At 43.4% G+C, this 19,143-nt stretch overlaps 1 protein-coding gene across 6 annotated transcripts in view; it reads left to right on the top strand.

The window, feature by feature from the left end:
* GALNT13 (polypeptide N-acetylgalactosaminyltransferase 13) overlaps window positions 1-19,143 on the top strand; it is a 158,158-nt gene that overhangs the window by 48,935 nt on the left and 90,080 nt on the right. For all 6 annotated transcript variants that reach the window (XR_005829422.1, XR_005829425.1, XR_005829423.1 and 3 more), the window contains exon 4: window positions 14,046-14,214. Coding sequence is in view for 2 of the 6 variants with exons in the window: in XM_040604590.1 (XP_040460524.1) it covers window positions 14,046-14,214 (169 nt within the window). In the remaining 4 variants the exon portion in view is untranslated. The remainder of the gene's footprint in view (window positions 1-14,045; window positions 14,215-19,143) is intronic.

Raw genomic sequence — 19,143 nt, 5'->3', positions numbered from 1 at the left:
TTTCACAACGCCTTTCCTCAGCCTACTAAAAGACGTTTTCAGTGATGCAGTGATTACCTAATGTCAGAGCTTTCATGTTGCTTCATTCTCTAGTTTGTCTTGGAGTCCATTATAGTGGAAAATTAAAGCAAGCGATACCTGGAGATGATGTGCTTTTCTGAAAAAGATATGAGCCTTTCATTGTCACATTCATAAAGATACTGTTTATTAATTGATTAGATACTGTACAGTAAGAATGGAAGGGGATGGGCTAGAGTGCTTAAATTGTTTTTATTCTCTTGAAAACAGTTTGCCTGCACAGCCCAATATCTGTGGTTTCTTAACTTTGCATTACAGCTACTTTGCTAAAAATTAAATAAATAAATAAAATGGTTATAGTTCTGAACTGTGTTGAACTCATATGATGTGTAAGTAGGCTTTGAATTTGTATCAAAATCTAGCAGTAGCTATTAACTGCAGTGTAATAAACAAGGCTAGTAATTGTAGAGACCTTTTAATTTTAGATTGCATAATTTAACTGCGTGTAAGTTTCTTATGAATTTATGAATAATGTTCATGAGAGTTGATGTGTTTTTTGGATAAGAAAATGCTTCTTTTCATGTGTTCTCTCAGGAATGGCAGCCAGTATCCATAAGCAGATTTCACATCCCTTCTAAACGTTTGTTTGTTTGTTTTAAAGATCTGATGTTTAGTTTATTCTCTCACTGCAGAGCTCCTTATACCTCTTTAGGCATTGCAGAGTCATTGTAGGCTGGTATGTCTCTAGACAACATGTGTAGCAGAAACGCTAAAAAAAAGTGTATTTATGGCAGAAGTTACAATGAGTTCCGATGCTTTTAGTATCAGAAAACAACATTCATTTTTTTCCAGAATCATGGAACTCTTATGTTGAGAAATACTGCGAAGTAAATGGTCTATTTAATGATGTTTATGACAATTTTACAGGATTTATCGCTACCATATAATTAAAACTAGAATTCTTTATGTTCTGGATTAAGATAAGTCTGTGTATAGTTCTGATCAGCAGAGATACATCATGTAAATGGCAAAGGACTGTGAATTGATCCTTTAGTTTATTGGATTCTCTGTGGAATTTATGGCAACAAATTATTGGGGATAAAATGTCTAATATCCACTATGGAGATGCAACCAAGAATTACTTATTCAGGATGCAGGTTTAAAAAAACAAACCAGCCAAACAACACCCCCCACCCCCCCCACCCCCAACCCCAGCCTTCTGTGTAGCTGGCTGCCAAAAGGTTACAGCAATTCGGGTAGTTGTGCACCAGAAATCCAAAATAGGAGCAATGGAGGTTATGGTGTATCACAGCGTGTCAGGACTGCTCCTGATGACTGTGAGACTGGACGTGTGTTTTGGGTGATGGAGCAGGAACATTCCTTAGCTTCAGTGTGCTTTTCTTTCTGAAGTCAGAGTGAAGGTTGCGGTGTCTTTTGCTGAATTTTGGATAAATGCTGGTTTGTACCACCCTTGCTGGGAGGCAGGGCTGTATGGATCAGGCTGCAGAGCTATTAATTGGTTGCTCAAGGAAAACCATTGGAAAGATAGTTATTAGCTTCAGCTGCCTTATTAAAAGGATAAAAAATATGAAAGAAGATAAAATAAGCAAGAAAAATAATGCTCAGAACTGAAATGTTGTACAAGTAATGTAACAACAAACTAGCATGGAGTCCCAGAACTCGATTTGGTACAGGATACTGGGAGTGTACCCCATGTGAAGTGGCTGCCGCGTGGCCCAGCTCCAGTGCAGCTCCTGCTAGCAAGGATTCACCGTGCGCTGCTTTGTAACCAAAGAGCGATGCTGTGTTGGCCCATAACAATTGCTTAGGTGAACTTTTTCCTCTGGATGTTGTTCAACAGTAGGAAAAAATGCGAAGGAAGTTATTCAATACTGTATGATAACCTTTTATTAAAAAAACCCAACCAACCAAACCCCCCAAACTAATACTTTTGTCGCATTCATGGTGAGTTACCTCTTACAGTTGAAAACCTGCAGTTCTCCTGCAGTGAAACTACACTAGAAGTATTTTTAGTAGTACCAAATCATTCTTGTTTAAAAAATAAGATTGTATACCACGTATAGATAAATATGATAGGGAGGTACAAACCAGTTTGTTTTTTTAAACAATGGGATTTCAGTCTTTTCCTGACTTGGCCCTTTAGGTGTCACTTCTGTCTGTGTCCAGGTGCTGCTCTGACTGGTCCGGTGCAGGTGAAGGATTTTTTGCTCTTTCCTTACTACAGACTCATCTTCAGGTGTGCCATCATTTCTTTTCCAGTTAACCTGCTGTTGGTTGACAGTTGCCCCTGACCCCTGGGGCAGTTAGCCAGGCTAGGACAGTCCTATCTGTGTGAAAACACAGCGTGACTGAGGTCTGTGGCCAGGCTCCTGGTTTTCCCAAGAAGTGCAGGGGCTGGTGGCCGTGGGCCAGCAGACTGCGGGAGGAGAAAGCTCCTAGAATTGGCAAAATGGTGTTAAACTGTAGGTAACACAGCTGTGGTACCTCCTTGCTGGAAGGAGGAGATGCTTGCACTCGTGAATTTATCCTCTGGTGGGTGCCTGGGGCGGCGGAGCGAGGCTGTGCTCAGGGTACCTGGCAGTTGGGAGCATCTTCCTCGGTGTGTAGCACTCTATTTATCCAGCTTGCCTGGTGAAAGATTGTGTGCATTATCAGACAGACCTAAGCATGGGTTTTTATAAGATTCCTCTGAGAATGAGACAGGAATCATTGATTTTATGCCTCATATTAGTATTGTAGTAAAATATGTCAGTGATAATTAGGGACACTGTAATGCGTAACCTGTGCACTGATGGAGGCAACAGCTAGGCAGCAGCCAGCTCTGCTGGGTGTCTAGGTCCCAGCTGTGTGTTTATATATTCCTGTTTCAATTGAAAGATTATTTATGAAATAGATTTTTCAAATTTTCATCGTAAGCAGAGACAAATTATAATTTCTGAAGATATATTTACCAGTAAGCTGTTCACATTGTATCTTCCATGTGTGCTGTATGTATATGGGGATGTCTGAGAACACCATGTATCTGGCAGAGAGTAATTGCATGTGGCTTATACCCCTTTAGCTACTTTCTTCCTTGTCTCTACACTGAGATCAATTTTATCCTCATTTACTTGTCTTTACCTTCCTAAACAGCAATAGCATAATTATTTCCTCACTTTCTCACGAAGTTGGGAATTTTCCCTTTCGAATTGCTTATGATCATGGCAGCTGCAGAACGAGTGAGGTTCAGCCAGATGTCAGACCCTTAATAGAACCATAGTTGGGTCCCAGCCCTGCCCCAGCCCAGGCTGCTCCCAGCCCCATCCAGCCTGGCCTGGAGCACTGCCAGGGATGGGGCACCCACAGCTGCTCTGGGCAGCCTGGCCCACCGCCTCGCCGCCCTCACGGGGAGAGGTTCCTCCTGATATCTGACCTGCATCTGCCCTCTCTGCGCTCAAAGCCACCCCCGTGCCCTGTCACACGTGCCCCTGTAAGAAGCCCCCCCCCAGCTTTCCTGCCGGCCCCTTCAGGCGCTGGGAGCTGCTCTAAGGCCCCCCCGGAGCCTGCTCTTCTCCAGGCTGAACAGCCCCAGCTCTCCCAGCCCGGCTTCCCAGGAGAGGGGCTCCAGCCCCTGCCCATCTCCGTGGCCCCCGCTGGGCTCGCTCCCACAGCTCCGTGCCTTATGCTGGGTCCCAGAGCTGGAGGCAGCGCTGCTGGGGGGTCTCAGCAGAGCGGGTCAGAGGGGCAGAGCCCCCTCCCTCGCCCTGCCGGCCCTGCTGGGGGGGCAGCCCAGGATAAAAAAGTTTTCTACTCTGTTGTTCAAGAAGGCACCATCCTGGATCCTCGCTCTTTGGGGCTGTGCGATGGTTCCTCCCTGCGCTGGTGGCAGCAGCCCCGTGGCTCGGGGTGTAACACATCCCTGTCAAGGGAGATTTCAGGTTTCAGAGGGTGGTTTGCAGCTGGTCCAGTTGGATCGTTGCCGTTGGGGGAAACTGAGGTTTTATCTGCAGTGGAAAACTATAAAGTGGTATTTCCAACTTCCTCTTTTAGAAATTTCAACCAATTAATAATACATGAATAAGGTTAGAATAACTTAGTGACTGGACAGTTTCTGAAAGCGGAAGATGCTTTTTGATGCCGCCGGTATTTTTCATTTTTTGCAGTGCCTATTGGTCACATTTGTACAGGGTAGCCACAGAGCGCCCTCGCTTTTCAGAGTGTTTGCAGTGTGCTGGGTGGTTAAACCAAAAAGCTGTGGTTTGTGCTCATCAGCATCACAGACCAAGATGGTTTTGGGGTATTCCCACCCGAGCTCATCCCAGGGAGGTGGGGTGCAGCTGGATGCGAGGTGGGATGCGGTTCTAGGGGTGGACCCTGCTGCTCCTGCTCTGTCTGCAAAACACCACCATGAACCTTTGCAGTGTTGTTCTCAAAACCAAAGCGCAGGTGTTGGGACCCAAGTAGATGGAAGGAAGATGAACATTTGGGGTGGAAAAAAAAAAATAAAAATTGATGATGACCTCTCACAACTTCTGAGTGTTGCCATGCTTATTTGTGCAACAGCCCCTGAGCAGTGCCTTTTCTGAACTGTTAAGTAAATTGAATGCTTTGAAACCTTTTGGTGTTTGCTTTTTTTCGCCCCTTTCTTTATCCTGAATTTTGTGCTTTCTTTTCTCCACTCCACCAAAGAACTCAGCACTTGTAATAAGCCCTTGTGGAGGGGTTGTTTTCATTTCTAGAGGAGGCCTATCTCCACTGACAGATGATGAAAAACGTCCGCAGGCAGGATGCTGGAAAAATAGCATTTTTATTCTTTGTGGGCATGCTTCATGTCAGTTCCATTATCCCTGCATGCACCAAGATGGTCATTGAAGAGGTGAGCCGTTAATTCTTGTGCTTGGAGGTAAAGCTGTTTTTGATAGACGTATTTTTTTAAAAAAAACCCCACGCTTCACATATATTTGAAATCAGCTTCGGTAAGTTAACAAGCAAAACTGCTGAATCATTGCTCCTTCTTAGTAGCAACTATTAAGTAGAGTTAACTGAAGCACCGTGAGGCACATGCAGATGGCTCCTTTGAAAAGTGTTAAGTGTATACAGCTCCTTCTGAAATTACAGAAGTGTGACAAGGTGTAGAACTCTGCAGAGAACTGCAGATTACTTTGGTTTCAGGATCTTGAAAGATAATCACAGAAGAAGACTTCTGCTGCAAATTAAAGCAGACCCATTTGCTTTGCTAGAAGATTATGAATTTATGCCCTTGAAGGACAAAAGCTTTTTTTTTTTTTTTTTTTTTTTTTTTTTTTTTTTTTTTTTACCTGGTCCTTGATTCAAACCAAGCTCAATTTTATTGAGTGAAACTAGTGCTTCAGAAAAGGCAGGCAAGCATGATTTCAGGTACTGTTTGGTCTCTCGGTGGGGAGAGACTAAATAAAATAATTCTACTGCTTGGAAAAGCGGTAAGCAAAGAAGGATAAACTGAGGATTTGTAAAGGCATAAATAGGCAGAGAAGGTTGATCAGGGATTCACTGTGTCTCCCAAGGTAAAAACCAATGAAAATGTGAGAGAGCAAATCCAAAGCAAATAAATGCAGAGAGAAATACCCACAAATAAAAGGGATAGTTTGTTTGTTGTTTGGTTTTTTTTTTTGCCAGCAGTGCTCAGTTAAGGTAAAAAATAAATGGATTTTAAAAGGGAGTACACAAGTTGATGGCAACCTATTGAACATGATGGTCTGGGTACAGCCCCCATCTGAGTAAAGGGAAATCTCTGGAAGAATTATTTTAATATGTGTCTTACCTTTTCTGCCATGATCTGAGACAGTGTACTAAGCTAGACAGACCTTTGTCCTGATCTAAGAAAGGATTTGTTATCTTGTGATTTAACAGAAGCCTTTCCCAAATGGATACAAAACAAAGAGATTTGGTTTATGGAATTATAATACTAAAAGGGCAAGAGGCCTGAAGACGCTTCGTCCAATTGGTTCTGCTGCCGATACTGTTTATTCCTACAGTTTTCATAGTTCTCGTGTAAGTTACTTGACAAAGAAGTTTTTCTTATTTTACGCACTGAATCTTCAGCACAGACTTTGGTTCTGGTCAGGAGGAGCCTGACCTCCTCCCTGCTGTTTATTCACTGGCTTTAGCTGAGATCCTCCACACCTACTTCTGACTTTGCCTGTGCTCAACCCTTAAATATTATTAAAACACATCAGTTATGTGTTTAGCTCATGAAAATTTTTCTGTTTCCTCAGATGTATCAAGGTATGAGTCTAATTCAGTAATCTGTTTTGCTGCTAAGTTGCCTTGAAAGGCTGTAAAAACTCTTGTCTTCAGAGGTTTCAAAGCAAATACTTAAAAAGACACCCTAAAACACCAACCCACATATGCCATGGATGTTTTAGGTCCAGTTAATTGTGTCCCGTGGTGTAGGGAAAGCTTAGGTGACCTGAGATCCACTTCCATCCCTGTTCCTCTCCCATTTCCTTTCTTTCATCTTACATTTAAACAATGACAAGTAGACTGCAATTTCAAGTTCATTAATCAGTGTGATCTACAGAGGAGAAGAAACTCGGTCTCTGCTTTCTTAAGGTTTTTCGCACTGTGAATTTGTAGCATTAGAAGACGGAGCTAATACAATCCTTGTAGAAAACAGAGATGAGGTATGTGTCATACGCATCTGGCAGCTGTAATGTGGTTAATGTGATAGAAGCTGGACGCTGCCATCCTCCTCTGGGTTTTGTTTACTGTTTAAGATGTGTATATCTGTATATGTGTATAGGTATGTGTATGCTTAAGAAGGACATGGAGCTGTGGGAGCAGGCCCAGCGGGGGGCCACGGAGATGGGCAGGGGCTGGAGCCCCTCTCCTGGGAAGCCGGGCTGGGAGAGCTGGGGCTGTTCAGCCTGGAGAAGAGCAGGCTCCGGGGGGGGCCTTAGAGCAGCTCCCAGCGCCTGAAGGGGCCGGCAGGAAAGCTGGGGGGGGGCTTCTTACAGGGGCACGTGTGACAGGGCACGGGGGTGGCTTTGAGCGCAGAGAGGGCAGATGCAGGTCAGATATCAGGAAGAACCTCTCCCCGTGAGGGCGGCGAGGCGGTGGGCCAGGCTGCCCAGAGCAGCTGTGGGTGCCCCATCCCTGGCAGTGCTCCAGGCCAGGCTGGATGGGGCTGGGAGCAGCCTGGGCTGGGGGGGGTCCCTGCCCGGGGCAGGGCTGGGAACTGGGTGGGCTTTAAGGTCCCTCCCAACACAAACTGTTCTGTGGTAAGTGTATGAAAGTATTTTTCTCTTGTCCTTTTACAGGAGTGAGGTGTGCATCTGAAGCTTGTCCTCCTGTGTCAGGATGGACAGCTGTCTGTCAGATCCACAGTAGATGTTGCCCAAAACTCATCCCCACTGAAAGCAGAAAGGCTTTCTGATGCTCTTACCAAATTATTCAAGCTATAAGTAGCTTATGTAAAAAGCCTAAAAAAAAAATAATCACTGAAATAGTTTCTGTCTTCGACACACACGACAGAGGATCTCAGATTAGTAAAGCACAGGCCACCACGCCTTGCCAAGGGTAGTATGATACACCAAAGGAGACGGCATCACACCTCGGCAGCTCCTCCAGGTGTTGGTTCTGCTCATTCCTTCTCAGCCAAGGTATCTTTGGGTAAGGACAGAGCCATCTAAACCACAAATTTTACAGTTCTGAAATATTTCAGTTTCTCCAGCCTTCCCTGGAAGTGGACTATTCCCTGAAGTATTTCGGGTATCTAAAACCTAATTTCTTTTTTGACATGGCATAATCTCATGTAACTTGTATATAGGAAAGATGCTTAATGAGCTTTGATGGTTGCTGAGGATTAAGACATTATTTGTAAATTCACTAAAATATATTAGGGATGCAAACATTTGTGTTTATAGAGCTGGCAAAAAGCTGTTAAGACAGACTCATTTCACTCTGTGAAGGGGAGTATGGTCAAGGGAAGGTAGGAATCTTGAATGTGACTCAAAATACGGTATTCTAATGTAAGTTCTCATAAAAGTGAATTAATTTGGTATGCAAAAATTATTTCCCCTGTTATTTCAGCCTAGAAATCCTCATTGGTTTTTCATCTGTCCTCTCCCTCTCACTGTGGGCAGGGCTTGAAGCTTGTGCTGGACACTTGTTTCCAGGTGCCCATGCTGCGAGCGAGGATGCTTTCCAGCTCCCGACATCCTTGTGCTGTCGGTTCTGCTGTCTGATACCCCCTCATCTCCAGCATCCCCCCATCATTGACACACACAGGGTCTCCTCTTTCTTCTGGATATGGGCAGAGTTTTTGATTTTAAGATTTCTAAACCTGAGTGAATCTTATTTATGTTACGCAGACTATTAGTGCCAAAATGTATCAGTGAATTTAACGGGCTGGCGAGGCTCTCCTGGATGCCGTCTGCTGCCAGGACGGGTGGGCTTTCCGTGTGCAGGTCCTGCCAGGCTCCCAGAGGGATCCCTTCCACCCTGGGATACACTGGCGAATGAGAGCCTTGAACAGTGCATTCGGGGTAAGGTCTCATGCAAAGAAAGTCGCAGGCAAACGAGTTCAGGAGGCTGTTGTACAAACGGTCAAACCTGCAGCCTCGCCCAGTGCCTTGGAACAGCATGAAGTACAGCATGAGACAGAAGTGCTGGCACCTATGTCCCTGGAGCTCAGGAAGGTGTTGTACAGTAAATAAAAAACCTCAAATTACTGAGGAGTGGTGCGGGAGACCAACACAAGCCCACGGAGACCCATCAGCAAGGCCAGGTCAGTGTGACGCCACAGTACTGTACTAACACGTACCAGCAAGAGGAATGCCCGGTAAGGGGGGAGGTGGGTTTTTCCACACAAAGGAAAAGCAAATTAACAGATGAGTCTAAGTTTTTTGTTTCCTGTTTGGTTTTGTTACTCACTAAAACTTTCAAATTGCCAGCAGCAGAAGCACTCTCAAAGTATTTATGGATCGGACATGCTGATAAGCTTATTGATAGACAGCCACGTAATTGATACATAGAAAAATGACATCTCTCAGCTTCTTCCACACTGGCTTTGAGGATCATGGTTGTCCCTGAGTCCTCCCTCAGGTCTCCATTACAATTCCAAGTTATTTAAAACACAAGCCTGGAGGTCAGTTCAAGTGCTTTGAACCGTGACAGCAGTGTCTTACCGGTGGGTTTGGGCTGGGAAGGGCTGCTCCTGATGGAGACACGAAGCTTTCTAGGGGGTGAGTCAGCTCTTTCCATCAGGGAAAAAGCCTGGAGGCAACAGAGGTTGGAAAACCCTCTCCTATTTGCGCTATTTGTGTAATTTTTTTTGCAAGATCTGGGCAGCCCCTGTTAGTGACGAGCCCATCTTCCCATCACCGCTGCAGAGGGCTGGAGTTACTTGCTGCTGAGTCATTTAAAATCAATGCTCTTCACAGTGCTATCGAAAAGAAGTATAAAAGCTATGTAGAAAAGGTGCTTTAGACAGGAAATTCTAAGCGATATTTTTGAAGATGTACTCTGCCAGGAAATAGCTTGCTCTGCTCATTTCAGCTTATAAACACCAGTACAGGTGGAGTAATTCATAATCAGCAGCGTGCATTCACTGATTATTGCCTCTTTTACCATTCATACATTCTGAATACATAAGAAACAAATTTATATTTTTTTATCCTCTAGATGAAGAGATTTTGTGTTATGTTTATGTTCTGTGATTGAAGAAGTGTGTGTGTATATGTTTTGCATATGGATTTTGATATGGAAACTTGAATACAAATTCGGTATTTCATAAAATATTCTGAACAATTTGATTTGATGTATGCTGTACTAGTAGAGTATGCTGTGCTTCCTTGAAAGAGAGGGCAAAGCAGAATATAAAAAGTAGGCAAAATGATAAGATCAATATTTGGAAAAACAATAAAAAATGTTTTGTTTGCTTTTGATAAATAACAGGTCGTTCAGTAGAAATATTTATAGTGGCTTTGTGCATTTAAAGAGCCAATTTTGGTGTATACCTGGTGTTAGAAAACTTTGGACATCGTCTTTAGATTCTTAAATCTGTTCATTACTAGCAAAAATTCAATTTTCTATGACAAGTTTGGTCAAATTTAATATTTTCAAAATAACTAATTTGCTAAATATTCCTGCCACTTCTGGCATTGTGATGTTCAATTGGTTCTTATTTTAATATTTTAGATATTGCTTGGAAAATGGAAAGTGTTATTTTTCCTAACGTGAGTATGTCTGGGTTGTGCGCTTCGTGTCTGCTGGGTTTGAGACAGTTGAGGACTGTTTCTTACAGACTCTCTGGGATCAAAACTTGTTTATTTAAATATGAGGGAGAAAATACAGTAAGAGATGGTCCTGGATATGGATTCAGGTTACACCTCTGAAAATGTTAGCATATTTGTCGTTGTTAATTCATAAAACGTGTGCATCTTCTCTATCAGTAAGTCAAGGTTGCTGCATTTTAACCATAGAAGAATTGTTTCTTCATCCAGAGATATGTAAGCTATGATTGAAATATAATCTGATAGTACTTTGCTTTGAATAAAACTGTGAGAGTGGAAAGGCTGTTGAGGAAATTTCTGATTGGTTTTGTAATAAACTTCAGGGCAGGAAAGTATCTTTGAAGTTCTATCTTGATGGACCTTAGTAAACAATAGAAGAATACAGAGTCTTGTAGCGAAAATTAGTTTTGCAGATGAAGGAATATATAACTCGTGCTTTCAAACAGAATAAACAAAAGTTTCCAGGCTGAGTTTAGTCAGCGTCCTGTGTTGGTACGCTGCAATGAGTTGGGATTTCTAATGAACTTCTAATGAAATTGCAGTGGATTTACACATCCTCTGCAGCTGTCTTCCTATTATTTAGGCTTAGGAGATGAATCCCTTCTCTGTTGGTATGCCACCAACATTTTATTAGATTTTAAGGAGATACAGTTTTGATATTTGGCTTACTACAAGAAGAGGCAGCAAATTTACTGTTGTGATAACGGCTGCTAATAATGGGTTGCTAAATTCTTTGGGTTGGTTTTTCCCCCCCCCTTAAATAATTTATTTTAGTGAAAAGTTTCCATTTTCTATGGGAAAAAAGGGCCACTAAGATACTTCTAACCACCTCCAAAGTATTTCATCAGAAAGTAAAAGCATTTTGCTATTTAGGCTGGGTGCCTTGCTGTGCTCTGCCTCATGGTGCTCCTCCAGCTTCATTGCCACGTGGCAGGTTATGGCACGAGATGCCCAGGTCCCCTCTGCCTGCCATGCCAGGGCTGCAGTGGGTCTGTCTGACCATGAACCGTATGGCTCCTTGCCTGGACAGGCAGGAGATGTATGTGCTGATGCAGTATAAAAGAGAGGTGGTCCTGGGCTTCTGGGTGGGGTCTGTGAGGCCCTTGGAGCTAGTACAGACCCTTAAATATAGCTTTGGGGGCAGCAAAACAGAGAATGTCTCCTCCAAAACGTTGTCAGAGTGAAGGATGCTACAAGGACAAGCTTCCTTCGCTTTCTCATCATTCCCTTCTCCTCCTCAGAGAGGTTTGCCCCTTTTTTGAGGGATTCCTTCCTTTCCATGTATGTGGTGGCTCTCGGGGAGGAAGATGTTGACCAAGCTCCCTTCTGTGCTTCTTACCTGTTTTTCCGCGGTTTCAGCAGTCAGGCTGGCTCTTTTTGCCTGCTCCTTGCTGCTGTGTTTACAAATTTGTGCCCTCTGCCTCTTCCAGCAAAAAGAAGGCAGAATTTATTTCCATAAACAGCATTTGCAGCTTGAGGGACTAGCTCTTCAAATTGCAGTCTCTGAGGAGTCTCACCGTTCCTCCAGAAAGTGATGATATAGCAGAGTTTAATTACCAGCCATTAATCCCAAATATTTTATGTTCGTATTACTCATTACATAAATATACCTTATGAAATGCTCTGAGAGGAGTTTAGTAGCATATATAATTGTGTGTGGACGTGTGCAATGCAGGTTTCCAAGCAATTCTGTGGGCGAGGCGTATCTGCGGAGAGGTGCAGCAATGCGCTAAGAGGCAGCTAAAAGCACAGCACAGCTATGTTCTTATACTTTTATTTTTTCCAGTGGTACGTCTAAACGGTTTTGGCTGCGTGATGTATTCTCAGAGATAAAATTCTGCCTATTAGGGAACGTAGATAGCAGTGTAGTTATGAAATCCTTTCCCAAAGCCAGGTGAGAGGAATCGGCAGCTCTGCTCAGACATGAAAAAGGGTATCTCATCGCATCTCAAACATGCATTCAGTGCTGGTACTGGTGCCACAGCCTGTTTAGCTGCTGGGAGGATGCTGCTGACCCCAATAGACATTAACCACTGAGCCTGTCGTCCCTGGGAAATCACGTTGGACACAGAGGACTTCAGAGTCACCATGTTTAAGGTTTCAGCATCTATCTGATAGCAGTTTCATCTTCGCATGTAATCACAGGAAAAGCTAATAATTTCTTCCTGTTGCAGCATCTAAAAGTGCTACTTCTGATCAAGGGGAAGGATAAAAAAATATATCAAGTAATGCTGTAAAATGTTCTTTGCTCAACTGAAGCAGAAAGTGGAACTGCAGAGACAAAATTTCTGTGCCCAGAGTCTGTAATATTTTTTTTTTAGAAAGCCTTTTCTGTATATTTCCTGTAGGTTGTTCTAGCAAGCCCTGATGTCTGAATTGCTTGAAAAAATAACGGATGGATTTTTCCTTAAAAGTCACTTATCCGTGCATTTGGTAGAAAAAGCTTTATTCTCGTAGCTTCTTGTTGTTGTTGCAAAAATAAATGTGTTAATTTTGTTTCAGTGAGTAGAGGAGCCTTCATAAGCAACAGTCAGGATATTAAGCATCAAATATTTCAAAGTAATTTTGACAGTAAAGATGAGAAATGAATGCGGTGGCAGAAAAATAAAGCCAAGATCCCTTTGTTAAGATTGCAAATGGTGATGTTGGGATCTGGCACAGAAGTTCACAGCTTGAAGGTCACCGTCAGCATCGGCTGCTGCCCAGCCAGGTCCCCAGGACGGTGTGCGAGCCGCCCTCCCAGGGCTGCGGACATGGAGGGCTTGGACTTTGCTTATTCATGACAGCCGCAAATAACAGTCATCACTGAAGACAAATTAATCAGTATTAATTAATCAGCCTCAGTCAAGAGGCTGATTTGAAGCATGAATGTAAAATTAGTTACAGATTCAGGTGTTTCTCGTTCTGTGGGTTGGTGCAGCATCAAGGTATTAAGTAGCTGGGAGGGGAACTGGCCTCTTTGCTTAGCTGCACATTGAGGCTGGAGAAGAAAACTGATGGCGGTTCTGTCATCTTCTGTCTAAAGGTTTTGCTTTAGAATAATGATTATAAATACTTCTATATGTGGGATGTTTCCTTTCTTTTAAGATATTGTTTCCTAAAAAGGTAGTCTGTATCTTGTTTATTTTTGTGTGCTTGCACAAAGCAATACTAGGATTTTCCTTAAAATTCAAAATTGGCTATACAAATATTTCTCAAAACTAGTCTCTAAAAATACATAAAAGATACTCTGTCAGGGTGGGATACTGTACTTTTCAGGATAGATTTTTTTTTTTGTCACTGAAAATTAATTGATTTATTTATTAAAGGGTTGGGATTATGCTATCACATGCCTGGTGGTTGAAACTAAATAAAAAAGTTGGTTAGAGTTAGTTTAATATGATGTTCTTCAAATATTTTCAATAGCTATGAAAGTGCTCTCCAGATCTTTTCTGTCTGCAGTCTCACAGAGAATCTGGTGTTGCACTGTGTAATCCTGGTGTAAATCTCTTGAGAATAGTCATTTGCTGTCATTGTGATTACAACCAAAAGCTGCAACTGAACAAATCTGGGTTTTTTATTCATCTTAGAAAGGAGCTAAGTACACATTAAGATCCAGATAGAGGTAAAGCCTCACAGTGGAGCATAAAGAAAACTGGTGTGTTATATATTTTATGTTACTTGTTGAACACCAAAACTTGCGGAGCCCCGTTGGTGAAAAATAAAACATATGTCTGCATACTAAAAGTTGCCTTTTGCTGTTGTGTGTTACAGCTGTTATTTCTCGAAGCCAAGAAGGACCTGGAGAGATGGGAAAGGCTGTGCTCATTCCTAAGGATGACCAGGAGAAGATGAAAGAGTTGTTTAAAATCAACCAGTTTAACCTTATGGCCAGTGACCTGATTGCCCTGAACCGAAGTTTGCCTGACGTGAGATTAGATGGGTGAGTCCCCGCGGTACCGCTGGTCTCCTCTCAAGGCATGAGATATGGCGGCGTCTCAAGGTTAATTAATGGATGTTATTACCAGTGGTTGCCTAAGGAAGCCATTTGAAAATGCCAGGGTTTACTCTTTCTAGATTTGGCTTCTAGTACAAACTGTCTTAAGAGAAGAGTTACTGCATCACAAACGTTACTATCCTGTGCAATTTATTTTGTGAACAGCTGAAAAATTGTCAACTTAGCAGTCAGTTTGCATTGTGGCACATAACAAAATGCCCTCTGGTGTGTCTTATCACCTGGAATAATTTAATTTTTTTTTTTTCTTCAGGGAAAATATTATTTCTATGGTTTTAAAATGATAAAAACATCAATGTTGACTTTATAAATTTTCATAACTATCTTTCGGCATTTAAAAATTGATATTTTAATGCTGGTAAAGAAAAAAAATGCTACCAATACAAAAAACTACCTGTAGGATGAGTTTTCTTCTAGTTTTCACAGACTCACAGGACGGTTTGGGCTGGAAGGGACCTTAAAGCCCACCCAGTTCCCAGCCCTGCCCCGGGCAGGGACCCCCCCAGCCCAGGCTGCTCCCAGCCCCATCCAGCCTGGCCTGGAGCACTGCCAGGGATGGGGCACCCACAGCTGCTCTGGGCAGCCTGGCCCACCGCCTCGCCGCCCTCACGGGGAGAGGTTCTTCCTGATATCTGACCTGCATCTGCCCTCTCTGCGCTCAAAGCCACCCCCGTGCCCTGTCACACGTGCCCCTGTAAGAAGCCCCCCCCCCAGCTTTCCTGCCGGCCCCTTCAGGCGCTGGGAGCTGCTCTAAGGCCCCCCCGGAGCCTGCTCTTCTCCAGGCTGAACAGCCCCAGCTCTCCCAGCCCGGCTTCCCAGGAGAGGGGCTCCAGCCCCTGCCCATCTCCGTGGCCCCCGCTGGGCTCGCTCCCACAGCTCCGTGCCCCCCTTATGCCGGGTCCCAGAGCTGGAGGCAGCGCTGCGGGGGGGGTCTCAGCAGAGCGGGGCAGAGGGGCAGAGCCCCCTCCCTCGCCCTGCCGGCCCTGCTGGGGGGGCAGCCCAGGCACGGCCGGGGCTCTGGCTGCGAGCGCCCATGGCTGGGTCGCGCTGAGCTTCTCGCCCACCGACACCCCCAGGTCCTCCTCCGCAGGGCCGCTCTCAGCGTATTCATTCTAGAACAATCAGAATTTTACAGAACATTTTTCAAAATATAAAAACTGAAAGAGGTTTTGTGGTTGGGGTTTTTGTTCTGTTTTTAAGTCTAGTAACAATTTATTTTTAAGTGAAGCCTGAAGTTTGTGTGATGACTTTGAGACGGTGGAATAGCTTGGGGGGAGTGTTTCACCAAGTCTACAGAGTAATTTTTAATGGAATTTATGGATTAATTGTTCCAGTCACAAGGGGGGCTTGTGTTTACACATGTGTTTGATGTGAAAGTGTGAGGGTGCGTGTTTATCTCCATTTAAATAGGGAATCCCATTACTATCTAAAGATCCAGCAAATTATGGTACTTAAAAAGAAAATAAATAGTCTAGATTTGTTGTATACATTATTTTCTGTAGTCAAGAGAATTTCCTTGTGTCTCCCAGTAGCGGTGTTAAAGCTAGCCTAGCTGATAGAGTATGCTGTCAAGCCCATTTTATCTTGAAATGTTTGCATTAGGACATTCTCCTAAAAATCTATAACTGAAATTGCATGCATGAAGGGTTATACAAACTTACATAGTTTTGGAAGTAAATTTTTTGAGGTGGGTATTTTTTTCTGCTTAATTTTTATAGAAACCTAGTGTTGATTGAATTTTATCTTTTTCCAATTCAGTTTTTTTCCCTGTTGTCCTTCACCTACATAAATGGTCTGATTTATAAGTATTGCAGCTTATATACAAAAAAAAATCAGATAAATTCAAACATAGCTAAATATATACAAGTGGTCATGTCTTCTAAAATCTCCCATTACTTTTGATTTTTAAATTGAAAGTCACTTAGCTGAAATCTTGCTTATTATGCTTTGTTTGGAATTAAATCCTTTGGGTTCCTGTGAACTCTAAAATAAAAGAAATGCTTTGTTCTCTGGATTTTATTTGTAAATGCCTGCAGATAATAGAAGGAGCAGCATGGTTTTAACGGTAGACCTTGTCCACAAACAACAGAGTGATGCTTCTCTGCAACATGATCATTTGTAATTTGGTGATGCCAAGTCCCCGTAAAACACCAGCTCAGATCATTGCTAGCAGAGATATATTTCACAAAAAGTGGAAGCATCGTGCAAGCTTTATGACTTGTTTGTTCTTTATTGCTTGCCCTTTGCGAGAGTGCGGAGAGTGGTCACAACAAGCTGGTGGGGCTGGCTCCAGTGTTGCAATGGTTGCAGCAGGCACAGGGCATCTTGCAGCTTTCTGGGAAGCGAGGAGGATGCGCTGCTGGGCTGGGGTTTCTCCTGCTGCTCCCTAATTATTTTCTTTTACCCCGATGCTCTTGGCACGGGCCTCAGCTTGCACTGGGCTGCCGAGGCTGTCCCAGTTCTGTGGTGTGTGCTCCTCTTCCCTGCAGGCTTTGCAGCCCACTGAGAAGACCCGGGTGCTGCAGACATGAGAACAAGGGGGGCACTTGCAAAGTCTCTCAGTCTGTTTTGGAAAGCTTTCTTCTTTCCCTGGTGGCACACGTCGAAAAGAAAGTGTGGATAGAAGAAAGAAACCAGTGATGTCCAACTTAATTTATAGTTCTGCTCAGTCTAAGGGAGATGAGCTTTTTAATACTGCGAGAAACCTGTCTAAATGCATTTTCTAGATGAAAAGATGTTTCGTATTCTTTGTTAAAAGGACAGGAAGTATTACGGGACTTAGGAAAAAAATAATTTTCTCATTTTCCTCTTCAGACAGGTGCTTTCCTTACATATTCTGTCCTTAGGGTGTATTAAATTGTTCTGAAAACCAATTTATAATTCTTTGCTATTAAGGAAGAATATGATTTTATGGTTAATATATTTAGTGTGTAACAGAAAGATGTATTTTTATTGATGTGGGGGACAGAGGCATCCAATTTGCCCTGGGTGTCAAACTCGCTGTGCCTTTCACGTTATAAATGCAAGCTTCTCTTTCAGAGGCCAGGAAGTTTTCTGTAGCAAAATTAGATGAACAGAAAAAAGTAAAATAAATAACTGTTCTTGCTGCATGTGCTGTCTAGTGACAAAACTGTGATAACCTGTGGAGCTGTGGATACTGCTGCGTTTTGAGTAATCATGAGCTGTTGCAAAGATGGATGTTATCAAGGTGTAAATGTGTTAAGTCGGTGTATTGGCTAAATGTGGCAGAAGCCTCGGGGCCAGCGCGAGGAGGCTCTGCGGGAGGCTGGGGGCAAGGTGGGCACCTGCCGGGCAGTGGGTGCCTGCGGGGCGGTGGGCGCAGGAGGCGGGTGGCTGTGCCTGGGCAGGCAGTGGCTGGCGTGCAGGGCATCGCCGCCGCTGTCTTCATGGGTGCGTGCCGGGAAGCGGCCAAGCAGCTCTCTATTTTGGTAATGATGCCGGGGGATTAAAGGAATGAAGGGCATTTATACAGGACTAATTAACTCTTGCCATGACTTGACCTTTTTATTGTACCTCTCGCCTGTCAACATTTCGCTGTGTGTAAATGGCGTTTTCACATAGCTCAGATCGCGTGCCACGCCATTAAGTCGCGGTCTCCGTTCTGGCTGCCTGCACCAGTAATTAAGGATTCATGTGCCGTCAGGGTTGTGTGGGGTCCCTGGGGTGGAGAGGAGTCACAGCCACTGGCAGCAGTCCTAAGCACTGCTCCTCTTCTCTGTCTTGCATGAGATGTCCCTAACAGATGCAGCAACTTTCCATCTTGGGCTGGTTTAAGATTAAGATGTTGGAAAAGCCAAATGCCTGTTTCTCAGGGATGTCCTCTTCCTGCTCCCGGTGGTGTCAAGTATAGGCTTAAAGCAGAAAATGATGTGTCTGGCTTCCCACCCTCCTGTCTTCAATGAAAATAAACCTACAGCTTACCCATTAGTCCTGTGTTTAGAAGGTTTTATGATTTCCAACTGTGGTTTAGCCCTAAACGCAGAGTGTCGTCTGCTGGGAAAAGGTTTCCCACTGCCTTTATATCTCTGCAAGAGTTATTTAGAATTGTGCATTATAATATGATGTCCATGCCACAAATTAATGTCTACAACTAGACTTGAGAATTCTGATAAGAAACAAAGAGCCCCCCAAAAAAAAGAAAAAAGAAGAGTCTTGTTGTAATTTCTTATTCTAGAAATTCAGTCTTCAGTTATGCTATGGTACGTTTATTGTCAAAGTCATTGGGAAGAGGACAGTGAAGTAGTAGTAGTACACTGACAAGGTAGCTTTTTCACTGGGGGGGGTGTGTGTGTATGTATTTATATGTGTATGTATGTATTTATATAGAGCAGCAGGTAGTACCTGGGCTGTCACTGTTTGTGATCATTGCTGCTGTTGTGCCTCCAAATGATCAAAGCGGAGGGGGGTGTGTGTATGTCATAAGAGTCTGAATAAAACCCACATATTTAAGAGTAAAAAAAAAAATATCTGAGGGAATCTTAATTTTTTTCACATTAGCAGATGAAAGAGCTCTTGAAACCTGTTATGACTCTCTGATTAAATGTTCAATGACTGTGAGCTAATTCTGGATTTACACTGCAACCACAGTACTTGTGTTTGTAAGATGAGGGAGATATTTTTTTCAAAGGAAAAATGTTAGAGTTCTAAAAAAAAGTTTCACTTTATGAATTGTAGGAAGAAAAGGAAGGCTGGATTGGTTGGTGGCTAATGAGAAATTCCCTTTACAGTTTTGTGAAATAAGGCGGCTGCCTCTTGTCTTGCCCTTCTCCCAAACGGGGATGTTTGTGAATTGGCCTGATGCGCAGTCCTGACCTCCACAAAGTCGATGAGTTGGCT

Source organism: Falco naumanni, chromosome 8 (genome assembly GCF_017639655.2).
Source record: "Falco naumanni isolate bFalNau1 chromosome 8, bFalNau1.pat, whole genome shotgun sequence".
Taxonomy (NCBI): Eukaryota; Metazoa; Chordata; class Aves; order Falconiformes; family Falconidae; genus Falco; species Falco naumanni.
The sequence above is the reverse complement of the archived record's forward strand: the minus strand, read 5'-3'. Positions and strand labels throughout refer to the sequence as shown.